The sequence below is a fragment of the Equus caballus genome, chromosome 3, assembly GCF_041296265.1.
Source record: "Equus caballus isolate H_3958 breed thoroughbred chromosome 3, TB-T2T, whole genome shotgun sequence".
Lineage (NCBI taxonomy): Eukaryota > Metazoa > Chordata > Mammalia > Perissodactyla > Equidae > Equus > Equus caballus.
The window spans coordinates 28981357-29000051 of record NC_091686.1 but is presented as its reverse complement, the minus strand read 5'-3'; the positions used below and the strand labels follow the sequence as shown (position 1 = coordinate 29000051).

General features: G+C 45.3%; 1 protein-coding gene across 2 annotated transcripts in view; it reads left to right on the top strand.

Moving 5' to 3' along the window:
• LOC100069843 (polycystin-1-like protein 2) overlaps positions 1-18695 on the top strand; it is a 98138-nt gene that overhangs the window by 10253 nt on the left and 69190 nt on the right. The window contains exons 4-8 of one of the 2 annotated variants that reach the window (XM_070262089.1): positions 587-697; positions 4434-4581; positions 13543-13763; positions 15934-16338; positions 18545-18622. In XM_070262089.1, the coding sequence (XP_070118190.1) occupies positions 587-697; positions 4434-4581; positions 13543-13763; positions 15934-16338; positions 18545-18622 (963 nt within the window). Of the gene's footprint in view, positions 1-586; positions 698-4433; positions 4582-13533; positions 13764-15933; positions 16339-18544; positions 18623-18695 lie in introns of both variants that reach the window. The other variant, XM_070262086.1, reaches the window with a different exon arrangement.

Here is an 18695-nt window from a genome sequence, read left to right as displayed (position 1 = left end):
TCATCTACAGAGGCAGGAGGGAGGGGTGTGGAGACGATCCTGAAGATTCTGGCCTGGGCTCTCCACACTCCTCCCTCCTGTGGGCACCTGGTGCCCCTGATAGACATACGATTCCTAAACTTATCCCCTCTTTGTCAGTTCTCAGGGTGCAGTTTTCTAGGCCATCTGACTAGATGCCATTGGACCAGTCGTTCTCAAAGTGGGGTCCCTGGGCCAGCAGCTTCAACATCACCTGGGAGCTTGTTAGAAAAGCAAATTCTCAAGTTGCCCTCCACATCTACTCAATCAGAATCGCTGGGAGTGGGGTCTGGAAATCTGTCTTCACAAGCCCTCTATGGGATTTGGGTGCACTCTAAAGTTTGAGATCCACTGTGCTGGACCCTGAGCTGCTTGAGGGCAGGAACGCTACTTCTGTCTCCTCCTAGTACCTAGCACAGTGCCTGGTCCCCAGGAGACACCAACAGATAACATGGTGGGTGGACAGTGGGCGAATGAATGAATGCGAGCTCCTTCATCTCTGTCTGAACTTATCCCTTTATGTCCTTCTCACGGTTCCTGCTGCTGCTGGGATGTGGGTGCTTCCCAGGCCAGTGCCAGGGGCTGCAGGCATGCCAAGTGGCAGCAGATGGGACCTACTTTGGAGACCTGTGCCCCACCCAGGGCAGCTACCTGTGGGTGCAGTACCGGTGCCGGGAAGGTGAGTTCCCAGCTTGCCTGGGTGTGGGAATTCCCTTATTTCCACGCCAGGTCCAGCCCCTCTCAGAGCAGAGACAGCAGCCACCCACGGAGGTCCATCTGCTGTGTGCTAACACTTCTCCACCCTGCAGCCTGACCTCCCCACCTGGCTTAGCCTCGGGGTAAAGTGTTTGAGGGTCCTGTTGCAGAAACCAGATATCAAGCTGGAAGTCAAAAAAATATGTTATTCTTTTTAGTCCCAGGACCCTTCAAATTAAATTTCATGGAGTGACCCAATGAACACAACAGGCAAAACCAAGGTTACTTGATTGAAAGGAGTCAAAAAATCTCTCCCCTACTCCACACCCACTCAACCACAGCCCTTCCCACAGGCTGCCATTTTAGAACGCACAGAGACTTTTTTTTAATTGAGATTATGATAGTTTGTAAAATTGTGAAATTTCAGTTGTATATTATTATTTGTCAGTCATCTTATAGGTGCGCCCCTTCACCCTTTGTGCCCACTCCCCACTTCCCTTCCCCCTGGTAACCACTAAATAATTCTCTTTGTCCATGTGTTTGTTTATCTTCCACATACAGGTGAATTCGTACAGTGTTTGTCTTTCTCTGTCTGGTTCATTTCTCTTAACATTGTACCCTTAAGGTCCATCCATGTTGTTGTGAATGTGATGATTTTGTCATTTTTTATGGCTGAGTAGTATTCCATTGTATATATGTGTATATATACCATATCTTCCTTATCCATTCATCTGTTGATGGGCGCTTGGGTTGCTTTCAGATCTTGGTTATTGTGAACAATGCTGCAATGAACATAGGGGTGCCTAAGTCTCTTTGATTTGTTGATTTCCAGTTCTTTGGATAAATACCCAGTAGTAGGATAGCTGGGTTATATGGTATTTCTATTTTTAGTTTTTTGAGAAATCTCCATATTGTTTTCCATAGTGGGTGCACCAGTTGGTATTCCCACCAGCAGTGTTTGAGGGTTCCCTTTTCTCTACATCCTCTCCAACATTTGTTATTTTTTGTCTTAGTTATTTTAGCCATTCTAACAGGGGTAAGGTGATATCTTAGTGTTGTTTTGATTGGCATTTCCCTGATGATCAGTGATGCTGAGCACCTTTTCATGTGTTTATTGGCCATTTGTATATCTTCTTTGGAGAAATGTCTGTTCATATCCTCTGCCCATTTTTTGATCAGGTTGTTTGATGTTTTGTTGTTGAATTATGTGAGTTCTTTATATATTATGGAGATTAATCCCTTGTCAGATATATGATTTGTAAATATTTTTTCCCAGTTGGTGGGTTGTCTTTTTGTTTTGATCCTTGTTTCCCTTGCCTTGTAGAAGCTCTTTAGTCTGATGAAGTCCCACTTGTTTATTTTGACTTTTGTTTCCCTTGTCCAAGAAGATGTAGTATTTGAAAAGATCCTTTTAAGACCCATGTCAAAGAGCCTACTGCCTGTATTTTCTTCTAGAAGTTTTATGGTTTCAGGTCTTACCTTTAAGTCTTTGAACTGTTTTGAGTTAATTTTTGTGTGTGGTATAAGACAATGGTCTACTTTGATCCTTTTGCATGTGGCTGCCCAGTTTTCCCAGCACCGTTTGTTGAAAAGATTTTCCTTTCTCCATTGTATGTTCTTAGCTCCTTTGTCGAAGATTAGCTGTCCGCACAGGAACTTTTAAAAAATAGGAATCTTGAAAGCCATGCAAATAACCCATATTACCATAATTTATAGAAGTTTTGTAAGTCAAGAAGGAAGAATCCCTCCCTTCAATTCTAGAATCCTGTTTCCCCTAAGGAAACCACAGTTAACTGTTTAGAATAAATTCTTCCCTGCCCTTTAAAATCTTTTCACAGACATGGCTATGTATGAATGCATATATGTAAAAATATAATCATGTTAAATATGTTAGTCTACAGTTCAATTTTTTTCACTAACTAGTGTATCCTGGACATCTCTCCAAGTCACTACCTTGTTCTTTTAATGACTACCTAGCGTTCCATCATAAGATTATGTCAAGATTTATTTAACCAGTTCCCCTATTGATGGACATTTGGGTTGCTTCTGATTTTTTGTTATACGCATCACTCTGCAGTGCTCTCTTGTGCGTATATCTTGGCCTGGGATTATTTTTAGAGGAGAAATCCCAAGTAGTGGAAATGCTGGGTCAGAGGATGTGTGCATTTTAAATGTTAATAGATTTGCCAAATTACCCTCCAAAATGGCTGTATCTATTTACACTCCTGCTAACAGAGTAGGAGAGCGCCAATTTCCCCCGAGGCTGTGAAATCACATTATGCTATTGTCCAGCAAATTAATCGGTTGGAACAGCAACTTCTACTGAGGGCTGAGTAATGGTGCAAGAAGCTCTGAAGGAAAAGATGAGTCAGGGAATGTTGGGGTCCCCAGGGGCCATCCAGGAGAGCAGGGTCCGTGGGTATAGGAGGAGAGAGGACCACACAGAGGAGAGGGTGCGGGAAGGGGAGGGGGCCTTGAAGACACGCTTTACCAGCGGCGTCAGTTGGCTGGACACACTTGGGTGGAATAAGAGAGAGCGATGTGTCTCCATTCTATTTTCTGGGAAGTGGAGGCCACGTGTTTTGGCAGCGCTTTCCGCTTGGTGGTTTTGCTAATGGACAAAGGGTGCCCTTTGGGGATCCGCCAGTCACAGTGCTGCTGTCATCAGACAAATGCACAGCTTAGGGCAGGGGGTGAATTGGTTCTGGCAACCACATGGGCCGGATTTTCTGTCCCAACCTTGATTTCAAATATCCTGTCTGCTAGCGAGTCAGTGTGTTCTAATCCCAGTCGGCTTCTGACCTGGGAAGGGGAGGACTTCATCCAGCAGTCCTGTGCCCGGAAGGGCCGAGCTGCCTCCTGAGTTTCTCAGGAGGTTGTCAATCAGGACCCTGATAGCTTTCTGACTAGTTCAAGAAAAATCCTTTCATTGGCATTCGGCTTCTTAGATCTTTCCCTTCTCATCTGTGCTCAGAAACTGAGAGATTATACTGCACAGGTTAGCCCGGGGCTGTGTGAAGCCCCAGCAAAGTCTACCCCTCACCCATCCCTCATGCCCACTTCTGAAGCTCAAGGTTTTGTAAAATTTAACATGCGCTAAATGGCTTTCCATGACTCATCGGCCACGTTAGCCAAGTAGGTTTTCTTAAACATGCTTTGCCTTTTGTCTTTTTAAACATTATAAAATACACTTAGACAATCAATAGAATCCTGGTTAAATAAATTAGGGTACATCGTACAGCTATTAAAAAGAACAAGGCAGTTCTAACTGAATTCATAGAGAACACCTTATAAGATAAACTAAGTGAAAGAAATGGAAGGTGCCAAATAGTGAACACAATGTGCGCCATTTGTACAAATAGAAGAGTCTGTCTGTGCTTGTGATTGTGTAGGCACCTGTGGAAGAGGACCCAGGATACCGGTAACAATGGTTGCCTCTGGGGAGCAGAACGGGGGCCTGAAGGGTGGCAGTGGAGGGGGGGGCTTCCTTTTCACTATATATTCTTTTATATATTTCAAATTCTGTATCTTGGTCATGTGCTACCTATGAACAAAAAATAAAATTACAAAGAAATTTAAAAAGTAAAACTAAAATTGTGAAAACTTCAAAAGGCTCACCTAAAGATAAAGGACAGGTGAAGAGAAGAGAGTAGATTTTAAACAGAAACACGCAATTTTGCTTTGTGATGGCACACCGCATTTTGCATTTTGATTGGCAGGCCTACGGCTGACAGTGTCCAATGAAAGTTTCATCTTCGACGACGTCACCATCTCCCTGACATGGCTCCTCTCTCCCTACGTGGGAAACCTGTCCTGTATAATTAGCATGGGAGACGGCCACACTTTGGATCCCTACTACCCCCTGAGGTAAGAGGAACCTCTGAGCCTTGAGTCAGGATGCATACATCAGTTTTTGCTGTTTAACAAAACATCCCCAAACTTAGTGGCTTACAATAATATTTATTATTTCTCATGGTTCTTTGGATCAGCTAGATGGCTTTTCTTGTCTGAGCTGGCCCATCTGGGGCTGGAAGGCCCAGGGAGCCTTCACTCATGTCTGGCAGGTAGCCAGACGTCGGCTGGGAGCATGTGTCGCTCATCACCCAACAGGCTGGCCTAGGCTCCTTCGCACGGTGGCAGAAGGGTTTCTGGCAGTGAGTGAGAGCATAGCCCAGTGTGTGAGCATTTTTGAAATCTCTGCTTGTGTCACATTTTCTAATGTCCCGTCAGCCAAAGCAAGTTCCAATCCCAGAATCAACATGTGGAGAAATAGACGCCACCTGTTGACGGAAGGAGAGGCAGAGCCACAGCGCGGACAGGCATATACCCGGGAATGGGAGGAACTGGGGCTCACGGGTTTTCTCCTTACGGAGGCCACACCCACAGTCACGGGGAGCTGGGTCCTTTTGGCTTGACTCTGCATAGAATCTTTCCTGGGTCATGGTCCAAGGAGTCTGTAATGGGGTGACGAAGATGCTCACCTGGGTGTGGGAATGCTTTCTGTCGGTAAGGATAATAAAAATAATAGTAGCAACATTAATAAATAGTCAAGCCAAGTAGTTCTCACACATGATCTCATTTAATCCTTACAGCAGCCCTATGAGCCAGGGCCGTGCTGTCTAACATAACAGCTGCTCGCCACATGAGCTACTGAGCACTTGAAATGTGCTGGTCTCCACTGAGAGATGCTGTAAATGTAAATACACATGGGGTTTTGAAGACTTAGTCCCTTCCCCCAAAGAAGAATGTAAAATATCTCACTAACGACTTTTTTATATTGATTGCACATTGAAATGATAGTATTTTAAATATATTTGGTTAAAGGAAATAAATTATTAAAATTAATTTCACCCATTTCTTCTTACTTTTTCCAATGTGACTATTAGAAAGTTTAAAATTACACATATGGCTCACACTGTATTTCTATTGGATGGTGCTGAGCTAGAGAATTATCATCTTGTTTTCACAGACAAAGTAATTCAGGCTTAGAGCGGTACAGTAGCGTTGCCCAAGCTACACGGCTAGCGAGTGGCAGCGAGGGGATGCAAACCAGGACAGACTGGAATCAAGCTCAGGCTCTCAGGCTCCGTAGAGAGCACAGCGTGCAGCCTCGGGGCCTGAGGGCACCGTCCTCTGCGTCCCCCAGGGAATAGTACCTCCCCAACCTGAGGCAGCTGAGCCCGATTCATAACATTTCAAAGTCCTACCTGGACCTGGGGTAAGCCCCATTCTGCCCTGCTGGGTGCCCCAGTGGGAGGGCCGCCTCCGACTCTTCCAGAATCTTCAGATCCTGGGAGATACAGGGAGACCCCATTCAACACGGATGCCCAGGGGAATCACGGAGGCCCACAAGCCCCTCTCCTAAGCCCAAAACATCTCTGGTTCTACCCAATGCGAGCTGGAGCTTCTGAATCCAGCCCCGTGGGTGCCTGGCATTCCCAGAAGCCCTGGGTGGGGTGGGGCAAACAGGGGCCAGCTCTGCCCACTGCCTGGATCTGATCTAGAGAGGGTAGGTCTCAGACTCAGCAGTCCTCGGAGGTCTCAGGCCATGACATGCAGAGGCTGGGGTTCTGGTCCCAGACTTTGCTAACATGGTGTGAGACCCCAAGACAAGCCCTGGCCCTGGGTTTCGCTCTCCTTCCCCATCGCATTTATATTGATGGCTGCCTTGATCGTTCCATGGAGTAAAGCGAGAAATCACATGTGAAGATGCTTTGGGGGAAAAAATGTGTAAGTGGTATAGATACCTATGGCATTGTTCTGTGGATTTCTTCCCATTTGCTACCATTTCATCAATAAAACAACAAATGCTACAGTACACAATCTTTCAGCCCTAAAATTTTATACAACTTGAATTTAGCGTAAGTCAAAATTGACTGTCTGTAGCCCTGCTGAGACCTTTAGTTACACAAGGATTTTCCAGTAATAAACAAACATTAGTTAAAAACTGGAGCAAATGGGATAAAATGCAAATATTTGTCAACTCTGGATGTGATTCAAAGGGTGTTTGCCATATTGCTCCCTGGAATTCTCTGTGATTACATTTTTTCATAATCTAAGAGAAACCACAATAAGCAATGCTTTACATATTCAGTCCTTCTGGGCATTAGCTATAAGCAAAAGCCATTGGCATTTTTTTTTTCTCTTTCAAAAGAAATAGATGGTGACACTGTCTACCGTCACCCCACCCAAATAATTCAATTTCATCTCTTTAAAGACTTGTAGGACCTTGAAACTATCTACCCACCTTCTTATATCATTTTTTACCAGCATTGGGAGATATATTTCTGATGCTTTCTTATCAGCACTAGCAGCCTCAGCACTCAATTTACAATAGGAAAAATGGCATGAAATTTAAGTATACAGAAGTCACATACTTTGTGTGGATGTCACTGTGCTCTTCTTTTACGTGTTTGTACAGAATCCTACTTTTGCTTAACTCTTCTTTAGGCTAAGACCAAAATCGATGCCCCATCTCCATGGTAGACACCTCACATAAGCTGATGGGGGAGACTGCAACCTCAAAGAGAAACACCGTAACACAAGGCCAAGGATTTCTCCTTTAGAAGCTCCTTCTCGCCTTGCACTCCCCATGTCTTGCGTTCATTTTCATGGAGGGCTGTTTCGTGTCTTTTTGCCGTGGAAAACTTTCTACGTTTCTGAAATTGTTTTATCTGCCTTATGGAACACTTTGAATAAGGTGGAATTTGTCCAAGTCCAGCGTTGGGTAACTCAGCGCCACCTACTGACTGATCCAGGGATTACTGTCATTCTTGAATGTTGGGGGGGGCCAACTTCCCATGCCATTAAGTGGCATTCAGTTCACGTCAAATATCAAAGCAGTGTGTACAAATCAGTGAGTGACAGAGTCTTGAACTAACTTTTAAACTTTTCATTGAAGCAAAATATATGCAGAGAAAAGTGCACGCAAAGATATTCCCTGGACATCAATAATTCACAAGATAACACAAGCCTCAGAGTGACTTAGATGTACACAGGCAGGTGGGAGGTGCAGAGGATAGAACTCTGTAGAAGGTGATGGTCAGAAAGGACTTTAGAGCTGAAGTTCTTCCCAGGAGCCAGAAATATGAGGCAGGAGCAGTGGCTCTAGAGAAAGGAAAGTCATGGATGGAGAGGGGTGTGGCATCCTTGGGTACCTGTGAGCACCTCATTACACCAGGCGTTCAGGGGTATATGGGAAAAACGAAAGATGGTGCAGGAAAACTCAAAGGGGTCAGGTGATGAAGAACCTTTGATGCCAGCCGGTTTAAAGAGACTGTTTTGGGGAGAGTATGCAGGTTGGGTACCAGGAAACAGGCTCTCATTCAGGGATGCAGCAGGTGTACTGGGCAGAACTGAGCTGGGGCAGGAGAAGCTGGACTGGGAGGCAGTAGCCACACAGGTGCCACCAATCCCCACAGAGAGCTCCGGAGCTGGGACCGGTCTTGAATTGAGGCAAGAGAGGGAGACCTCTGTACCCCGAGAATGAGCAGCCATTGGATGCAGGACGTCTCTGGGGAGGGGATGTCACCTTGGAGGAAGCAGCTCCTTTTGGCTAAGGGGAATTCCTGGAGGTGGATTCAGCCACCAGCCGGGTGCTGGGCTAGTGCACACCTCCGTCTTAAAGGGTAGAATCTGGGTGACGCGCCACAGCATCCGCTACAGAGGATACAGAAGAATCTTTAGACCAAAGAGTTACTTGATCTGTGATTGTTAATATTATTGCGAGTGTTACTAATACTTACTGGGTAATTTTAACAAAAAATGGGCTACCAAGAAGAAAATAACTGATGCAGAGTTAATTCTAAACAATGGGTAATTGTTACTATTGGATTAATATTACATAAAAGTATACAATTCTTTAATAGGTAAGTGGCATAAATGTCATCCTATTATACAAAAAGCTACAATCTTTGAGTCTATTACATGCCAGATACTTACTCAGCCATGGGCTCATTTAGACCTTACAACGACCCAGCCAGGAACAGCTCTCACCTCATTTTATGGACAAGGGCATAGAGGCTCAGAGAGGTTAATTGGGTCACTACATTACACAGGTAACTGATGGAGCCCTAGGAGATCTCTTTTCCAGTTTCTTACCCTTTCCAGCCCACCACACTGACTGATTTGGTCAGACAGCCTCATCCACCAAGATGGCTGGTGACTTGTGAGCAACAGAAGCAAAATGACACAGACTACAGCGTTCTTAACAATAGGACATTATCAACAAAGACCCAAAATGTGAGCTTTCTTCTCCACTTTCTTTCTTTTTAAAGAAAAGTTGCATCCCATTAATGTCAAATATCAAAGCAATGTGTAAAAATTAGTGAATGACAGGGTCTTGAAATACTTTTTAAATTTTTTTTTTTTTGGTGAGGAAGATTGGCCCTGAGCTAACATCTGTTGCCAGCTTTCCTCTTTTTGCTTGAGGAAGACTATCACTGAGCTAACATCTGTGACAATCCTCCTCCATTTTGTATGTGGGACACCCCACAGCATAGCTTGATGAACGGTGTGTAGGTCCATGCCCAGGATCTGAACCTGTGAACCCCAGCCACCAAAGCGGAGCACACAAACTCAACAACTATGCCACCAGGCCAGCCCCAAATTTTTAAGCTTTTTATTGAAGAATAATATACATAGAGAAAGGTGCACAAAAAGATACAGCTCAGTTAATTTTTACACAATGAACACATCCATGTAACCAGCACCCAGATCAAGAAACAAAATACAGTCAATCTCCTAGAAATCCTTCAGCGCCCCCCAAGGATACTGATTTCTAGTATCATCAATTAGTATGACCTGTGTTTGAAACTCATATAAATGGAATCTTAAAGTATATATACTTTTGTGTTTGAATTCTGCTCAATAGCATCTTTTAGATTTATCCATACTTTTGTCTATAATTGTGATTTCGTTTTTCTCGTTGCTGTATAATCTTCTATTGTGTGAATATACCTCACTTTGGTCCGTTCTAGTGTTGATAGGCATTGGAGAGGTCTCCCATTGGGCTATTGCGAATTGTGCAGCGTGGTCATCATCTAGTACGCGTCTTTTGGTGCACATCTGTATACATTTCTGTTGGGTTTATGCCCAGGAGTGGAATTGCTGGGTCATAGGATCACAAAACAATTTTTGAAGTTGCTTCCATCCCTTTGTACTCTGAGCAGATCGTCCCTTTGCTGGCAGCAGTTTCCAAAACCACTTTGCAGTCTTCTCCCTTGGGTGAGATCACTGGCAGAGAAATCAGGAAAAATCCATTTCTCTGCTTTTTTAGTCCTGGGCGATTTCCGTTGGCACCAAAGTTCAGAGAACGGAATAAACCGCTTCTTTCAGACACATCACTGAAAAACAAGCTGGATTTTGCTATTCAAAACCATGTTTCACATTTCTATAAAGAGTTAGCATTTTCTTGTTCTGAAATCTGCATGGTCTGGTATTAATAACAGCCACTCCAGCAGGCTTTTGATTAATGTTTGCTGGTGTGTCTATCTTTCTTCCATCCTTTTATTTCTAACCTATCTATATCATTATATTCAGAGTGAACTTCGTGTGGACAGGTATGGGCAAGTCTTGTTTCTTTAATTTCCAATCTGGCTCAATAATTGGTGTGGTTAGACAATTTACAATTCATGTAATTGTTGATATAGTTAGATTTACGTACTGTTTTGTTATTTGTGTTCTGTTTGCCCTCTCTGTTTATGTCCCCTCTGTTCCTCTCTCTCCTTGCCTTCTTTTGGATTCTTTTGAATATTTTTAGTATTCCATTTTAACTGATATAGTGGCTTTATTTGTTATGTCTCTTTGTATTACTTTCTTAGTAGTTGCTTTAGGGATTACAATATACATACCTAGCCTTTCACAGTCTACTTAGAGTTAATACTTACCACTTCGCCTAAGATGTTGAAGACTTACTGGCATATAGGTCCCTTTGCCTGCCCTCCTTTGTGTTATAATTGTCATATGTAGGACATCTACATACATTGAAAAACCCTTTCAACAGTCATACATCTTTTAAAGAACTTAAGAGGAGGAAAATAGTCTACACATTTGCCAGGATATTTACCATTTCTTGTGCACTCTCTTCATTCCTGAAGTTCCAGGTTTCCCTCTGATCATTTCCCTTCAGCTGGAAAAATTTCCTTCAGCAATTCTTTTGGAGTAGATTTTTCTGGCAACAAATTCTTAGAGAATTTCTTTATTCCTAAGAATGCCCTTATTTTGCTTTAACTCCTGGAAGATATTTTTGCTGGGTATAGAATTGTGTATGGACAGTTCTTTTCTTTCAACACTTTAAAGATGTCGTTCACTGTCTTCTGACCTCCATGGTTTCTGAGGCGAAACCTACACAAATCACCATTTTCTCTAGATATAATGAGTCATTTTTTTGAGGCTGATTTCAAGAGTTTTTCTTTATCTTTGATTTTCGGCAGTTTGATTATTATATGTGTGTGTATGTTTCTCTTTAAATTTTTTCCTTTTGGGGGCTTGTGGAACTTCTTGAATCTTTAAAGTTGTGTTTTGCCAAATTTGGGACATTTTCAGCTATTATGTCTTCAAATACATTTTTCTACACCAATTTCTTTCTCCTCTCTGGTGCTCCAATGACACAAATGTTTTACCTTTTGATATTGTTACACAGATTGAAGACCCTTTGCTCATTTTTAAAAATTTAATATTTTTTTCTCTTTGTCCTTTAGATTGGATAATTTCTCTTGCTATGTCTTCAAGTTCACTGACTTTTTCCTCTCTCATCTCTATTCTGCTATTGCACTCATCCTGTGAATTTTTTATTTCAGATATTGTTTTTAATTTCAAACATTTCCATTGTTTTATTTTTTTTTTATTGTTTCTCTGCTGAGAATGTCTATCTCTCCACTCAAGAGGGTTTCCTTTTACCTCATGGGGCGTGGTTATCATAGCTGATTTAAAGTCTTTGTCTGGTAATTCCAACATCTGAGTCATCTCAAGGCTCACATCTATTGATTATGTTTTCCCTTGAAATTTGGTCACATTTCCCTGGTTCTTTGTTTATCAACTAATTCTGGATTGTATTCTGGACATTTTGAATAGTGAGTTCTGAGACTCTGGGTCCTGTTAAAATTCTCTGGAAAATGTGGATTGTTTGTTTGCTTAGCTTTAGCAAGCAACCGACCCAGTTAGATTCAGACCACACACTCCAACTTGCCTTCTGTGAGCAGTGGTTCCCAGATCAGTTCAGTCTTCACAGCCGTTTGGGTCTGCCCTGTTCGTGTGCCACTCGGCTGGTGGTTTATGTTGTAGTTGAGTTCACAAAACCTTTGCTATGCTTCTTTCGGTCTACTCTGCACATGTGTAGTTTCTTGGTGAGCTCATGATTTATGCTGGGTCCCACACTGAATTAGGAGATCCTCTTCTCTAGATCTGTCCTTTTCAGGATCTTCCCCACAATCACCAGCTCTCATAGGCCCTTTTTCATGGTTCCCCTTAATAGAAAGATCAGTTTTCTCTTAGAGATTTTGGTGTCTGCATCACCCCACTCAACACAGCTCCAGGAGAGCAGACAGCCTGGGGCAGGGCCAGGAGACAAAAAAGAGAAACCACACAAAACAAAGAAACTAGGTCTCTTTTCCTGGTCCTCTGGCTAAACAGAGGAGATTTCTCTTGGGGTTTTTGTTTCTTCACTCACTGTGCAGTTCCATGACTCAGGCTATACTTGAGACAAAGCCAAGAGATAAAGGAGATCAAAAACCAGAAATAAAATAGGAAACTCTCATTTTTATGGGTGATTCTTAAAGTTCTGACTTTCCTCCCCAATCTGCCTGCTCTTGTTTACTTTTCAGAGTCTTCAAGTAGTTCCTTTTTACATAGGCTGCAGTGGGCTGACTCTATCTGGTCAGGACCAAGAGTCAAATTACTGTTTTCCAAGCTTTTTCATGAATATGTTCATTTGTAAACTATTTCTCAAGCATCTGCTATGTGCCAGGCTCTGTGCTAGGTGCCAGGCATATAACAGAGAACTAGACAGACACTGTCTGTGCTGACAGCCTGGCAGGGAAGGGTGACAGTGAATAAGCACAAAAGGGATTAATGTCACCGAGGAGAGGCAGCGAAGCTACGGCGGTTATAAAGAGAACCTAAGGAAGCCTTCGCTGGGGAGGTGACGTTTAAGCTGAGAACCGAAGGAGGAGCATAAGGAAGAGCCAAGAGATGGGCAGGAGCCCCCCCAGCAAGGAACAGCACGCTTATAGGCCTTGAGGCAGGCGAGAGGTGGCACGTTCTAGAAACCAAAAAGAAGTGTGAGTGAGCAGCATAGTTAGAGGAGCGGAGCGTGGTAGGAGGTGGGGAGAGGTCAGGAGGGGGAGGTCATGTGGATCTTTGCAGGCCACGTTAGAGATTTTAATTAGTCCCCTTAGGAAAATGAGAAGCAAAACATACGCATAATTTTGATATGTTTGGAATCTGATCCCATTTGACGGATGGGGAAAGTAAGGCTCAGAAAGGTAGGGTGGGCATAGTATTTTACAGATGAAGAAGAAAGCCCAGAGAGGGGGTTTACATGAGCCACAGAGGGAGTAAGTGGCAGAAAAGGGACTTGCAGCCAAATTTTCGACTCCGCGGCTAGTCAGAGCCATTTCCTCCTCTCTCAGCCATTCCGGGCATCTCGATGTAACCTTTGTAAATACGGAGAGCGTGGTTGTGTAGCATCTTTTCCTTCATCTTCTTATCTTTGCAGAGCAGGGGAGGTGTGAGGTGGGTGAGTGCATGCGTGCACGCACCTGTAAATGCGTGTGTTTGCGTGTCCCCTGTGCTGGTAACGTTTCTGACCTTTGCCGGCAGTTTGTCCAGCCACGTGACCCACCAGTTCACAGCCCCCGGGGACTTCACCGTGTTTGCTGAGTGCACCACCAGCGAGTGGCACGTGATGGCCCAGAAGCAAGTGACAGTGCGGGACAAGATGGAGAAGCTCAGTGTGACTGGGTGCTCTGGTCTGTCCGAGTCAGGAGCCAGCCTTCTCTGCCAGGTTGCCTTCGGGGACCCTCTGTGGATTCAGGTGGTGCTCGATGGAGGTGAGTGTGTGGATGGTCAAGGCAGGGCAACCTCCCATATCTATTCATCTGACTCCCAGGCTTTCATAACTACTGACAGCAATCACTTGTTGAGTTGGTTTTTTAGCTATTCATTTATTTAGTGCCTACTGTCTGCCAGGAACGGGTCTAAGTGCTTTACGTCTACTAGCCCACCCAGTACATACTATTCTTATCTCCATTTTGCAAATGAAGAAAGGGAGGGACGATTCAGAAATCTGCCCAAAGTCACAAGGCTGGTGAGCTAGTGAGAGCTCCCAGCCTTCCAAAGGCCCTTCTTGGCATGCCCATCATCCCATGGCAAGAATTAAACTTCTGAGCCACTCCCTACTGGGAGAATTGCAATAGGACTGGGAGTGCTGCCAGCTGGGTCTGAGCCCATCTCAGTGCAGCCAGCATTCACTAGCGAGGCACAATTATGTTGCCCCCAGTCAGGGCTGATTCAGCTGCTAACACTGGTACCCACAGCAGCCCTTATGGCTGGTGTCCAGTCTGGCTGGTCACAGTTTCTTTTCTGATTGGTATCAGAGGCCATTCTGATTGGTCATCATGTCCATTTTGATTGGCCGAAGTGTTCATTCTGATTGGCCATGGCACCTATTCTGACTGGTCATAGCAACATTTCTCATTGGTCACAACGTCCATTCTGATTGGTCGCAGCGTCCGTTCTGACTGGTCACAGCACCCATTCTGATTGGTCACAGTGTCCATTCTGATTGGTCACAGTGTCTATGCTGATTTATCAGACCATCCGTCCTACTTGGTACCCAGGAAGTTCCAGTTGTTAAATATTTGAAACATCACCCCTTCTCTCAATAGAGACCCTCCCAACTAAGACCCATCTTCACCTAAGGTAGCATCTTTCCTCAAGGCACAGGTCCAGTTTGAGATCTGGACGGAAGCCTATTGATGTAAACCGTGTGGCGCGGAGCTGTGGAGGTGACCCGAGCTGCAGAGGTGAGGACATGACTCAGTCCGACCTCACACCACCTAGAGCCTCACTTATAGCAGTGAATTAATGGATGAAAATCACGGGGTTTTCAACACAGTGCTTGGGGCTCCTTTCTGTTCTGGTGCGCTTGTTGGCTGAAGGCGGGTGCTGTGTGCACCTGGGGAGACTTATCTCACTTCAAACTTCCTCATTTTTTTTCATCCTACAAATATAATTGAGTGCCTACTTTTTGCCAGGTGTAGGGGGAGGCAGCAATAAACATGAAAGTCAAGGTTCCTACTCTCAGAGGGCTTATATTATCATCAACATCATCATCACCATCAACATCATCATCATCATCATTGTCTTTATCATCATCATCATCATCATCACCTTCTCACTCAAACAAGAGCTAGACTAGCTTGGGTTCTATTGGAAAAATCCTAATTTGATGGTTGAAATCAGATTTTAAGAGTCAACCACAATAGTTAGCATCCAGCTGGGACAACCAGCCCCAAACTGTAAGGAAGGCTCACCTTAACGTGAACAGGCTACACCCTCCTGTTGGGCAGGGTCTCAGGCAGTCAGCCATGGAGATGAAAGGAAATGGGCTCATCTGCTCCTGCTTAAGACAAGACTTAAGGCCAATCGTCATATATAAAAATCAGCCACATCCCTCAGACATGCACCCTTTTCAGCATCTGAAGGAAGGAAGAGATGCCTTCCTCCCTCCAAGGATATCCCTGTCAAAAAAAAGTTCTAACAGTTTTATTACAAACTTTTAAGTTTATGGGTAACACATGCATAGTATAAATAAATTAGAACATTTAGATGAGCAGAGAGGACCCCAAAGGGGAAATCACTCATTAACCCAATACTCAGAAATAATCACCATCATATTTGGGGGTGCAGTATATCCTTATATATGTCTTTATTTATTTATTTTTAATTGAGATATAATTGACATGTTATATTAGTTTCAAGTGTACAACATAATGATTCAGTATTTGTATACATTGTGAAATGATCACCACAAGAAGTCTAGTTATCATCCATGACCACACAGAGTTATGAAAACGAATGTCTTTATATTTGTAACCATATCCATGTCTATATCAGGAATCTGACTTCAGAGCTTGAGTCTAAACTGTCTCAGTAGAATCAACTGCATGGTTGTTACTGACATTCTTAAATGTTTCTTACCCTCTCCCGACCTCCCAGGAACAGAGGTGACTTACACTGTGCTGTCAGGTAACACAACCCTGGCTGAGTCCAGCGTGCGGTGGGGCCCGCTCCCCCACAATCTGACCCTGGAAAGAGCAGTGCAGCAACGGATGGGCCCAGGGATCCACCACCTGGAGATCGAAGCCACCAGCAGCATCATCACCTCTGCACCCTCCAGAAACATCACGGTCCACTTCATGGAGCCTCTTTTGGGGCTTCGGGCCTCCTGGGCTTCTGACCTCTTAGAGCTTGGACAGGACCTACTGGTCAACGTCTCAGTAGCTCATGGCATCCCAGAGGGGCTGACCTTTGCGGTGGCAGGACTCAATGCAACCTTCTCCCAGGAGGAAGAGAGCCTCGGGGGGCCGTCTGGGATTTACCACGTGGCAGTTCCTCGGGAAGGTACTTAGACTTGGTGGCTTGCCTTCCACACCTCCTCTTCCCTTCCTGATTTGGTGTCCAGGGTCCTGCCAGCCAGTTTTCAGTGTGTCCTGGACACAAACATGGTTGACAGCACCCAGCCTGGGTCACAAAATAAAGAAGAGACAGATATTATCTGCCCTCAGGGAGCTTACAGTCACAGGGGTTCTCAACTTTGGCACTTCTGACATTTGGGACTGGGTAATTCTTTGTTTTGAGGGGCTGTCCTGCGTGCTTTAGGATGTCTAGCAGCATCCCTGGCTTCTGCCCACTAGATGCCAGTAGCACCCGCCCCCTAAGTCGTGACAACTAAAAATGTCTCCAGACTTTGCCAATTGTTCCCTGGGGAGTAAAATGATTCCCCGCCCTCCCCTCCCCCCCACATTGAGATCCCCTGGAAGAGAGCAGGAGTATTCAGATTTCTTCCATCATTTCTAGAGGAGAGTGGGGTTTGGGAAACTGCAATCCAATCGCCTCCAGTCTCCTGGGAGGAGAGGAGATAATAACTGAAGGGTGGGAGAGAGGGGAAGTGTTATGATGCTGGCTGGGACAGAGACAGGGCAGCAGACTGGCTGGCACCAGCCGGGGGGAGGAGGCCACAGCAGACATTTGCACCTAATCTGGAGAGAACAGAGAATTCTTGAGGGCAGTATGGTGAGGTCAGCAGGCAGGAATGTGGTGAGGGTTACAGAGTCTTCAGCCCACCCAGGATTTTGCCCCCAGGGTCCCCAGCCCTGGATCTCAGAGATGAGCAAGAAAGGGGCTAATGTGGAACAGGTACGGGGCTACCATGCCCTCAGCAAGGGATGTAGCAAAAGAGAGAGCAGAAAGGACAATACATTCAAGAAGAAAAATGCGGCAACTTTGCCAGTTACCAAGGGTCCAGCTTGGAACAGGAAGAATCTAGAAATGAAATGGAACGACAATGGAAAATACACACAATACATAGGCTATAATTCAAATGCAATCATTTTGGGTCTCCTATAAAAGCTACTCAGGAGGGGATAATGGATAAAATCTCTGCACGCCCTGTGATTTTTTGGCTCACTCTTAGATGATGAACAGTCTTCTCACAAAAAAAACAGATTTGGATGACTCCAGGGATGAAGGGGGTAAGGAGGAAGGAAAGGGAGCCAGGTCGGACAGGAAGGCTCTCACCTGGTGGCCTGGCCCAGTCCTGGCTGGCCTTGCTCTCGGGGCCCAGCAGATGTTTGAAGCTGCCTCTTGTAGGAGTGTCTACGGGCTCCTGAGGGCCCCTGCTGGCCCCTGGGACCCCAGCTTCCAGGATGGCGTGATGCCTCTCCTTCAGCTGGCCACATCCGCCCAGCTGCTGCTTCTCCCGGGTCACCAACAGGGTCACTCTCTCTACCCGCGTCAGCACCCCCTCTCCCCAAGGAAAACATCTGGTCCATAGAAAATTCTTATCCGTTCCTTGGCTGCTACCAGCTGACCATAGTTACTTCCCAAAAGTAGAAATGCCGCCCTTTAATCCATCCACCCCTCCACTGCCCACACTCCACCCTGCCCCAGCTCATGGGTCACAGACCATTCCTTCAAGTGCATGAGTAAGGCACCTGTCCATGGGGGTCCCCAACCTCAAAGAATCCATCTTTCTAGGTTACAGAAGAGAGTAAGGTAGCACCCGTCACCCCTTCCCCATGAGGCAGGAGGGGCGGGATACACATGTCTTAGCAGCTCTCTCCATACCTTCTTACAAATCCTTCTCTCCCCTCGCCCCTCTCCCGACCCTTTTAAAATCCTGTCTCATCTTCCCCTCCGCTGTAAGCCCCTCTCTAATCTGACTCATGAGCACGACTCATCCTTTGAGCTTTACCTCCAGCTCCCGCCCCACCCCAGGAACCATTTCCTCCTCCCCTGAGGTTGAAGTGACCGCCCCACCCCGTGCCCACAATGCCCCCGTGCTGCCTCTACCCTGGTTTGGCACTCAGTGTCCTCCATATCTACTAGATCTTAGGGCCCTGAGGACAAGGACCATGTTTCTTCCTTCTCTGTGTCCCCAGAGCCTTGCGCCATGCCTGCCACACAACAGGTGTTCATTAGATGCTCAGAGGATGCAAAATTAGATGCTGCCGTAAAGGGACCGAGAAGCACAAGCTGGAAGAGTTGTCGCTGCACGAGTTAAACAGTTCATTACAACACCCATCATTCTCCACCTTTTGCATTGCAGGCACCTTTCTGGTCACTGTGCTGGTGAGGAATGCCCTCTCAAACTTGAGTTTGGAAATCGGAAGCATCACTGTCACAGGCAAGGATGCGTGCAAGGGGGGATAAAACTTGTGACCAGGAGTCTAGGGCATTGCACTTGCTTGGGGTCTAGT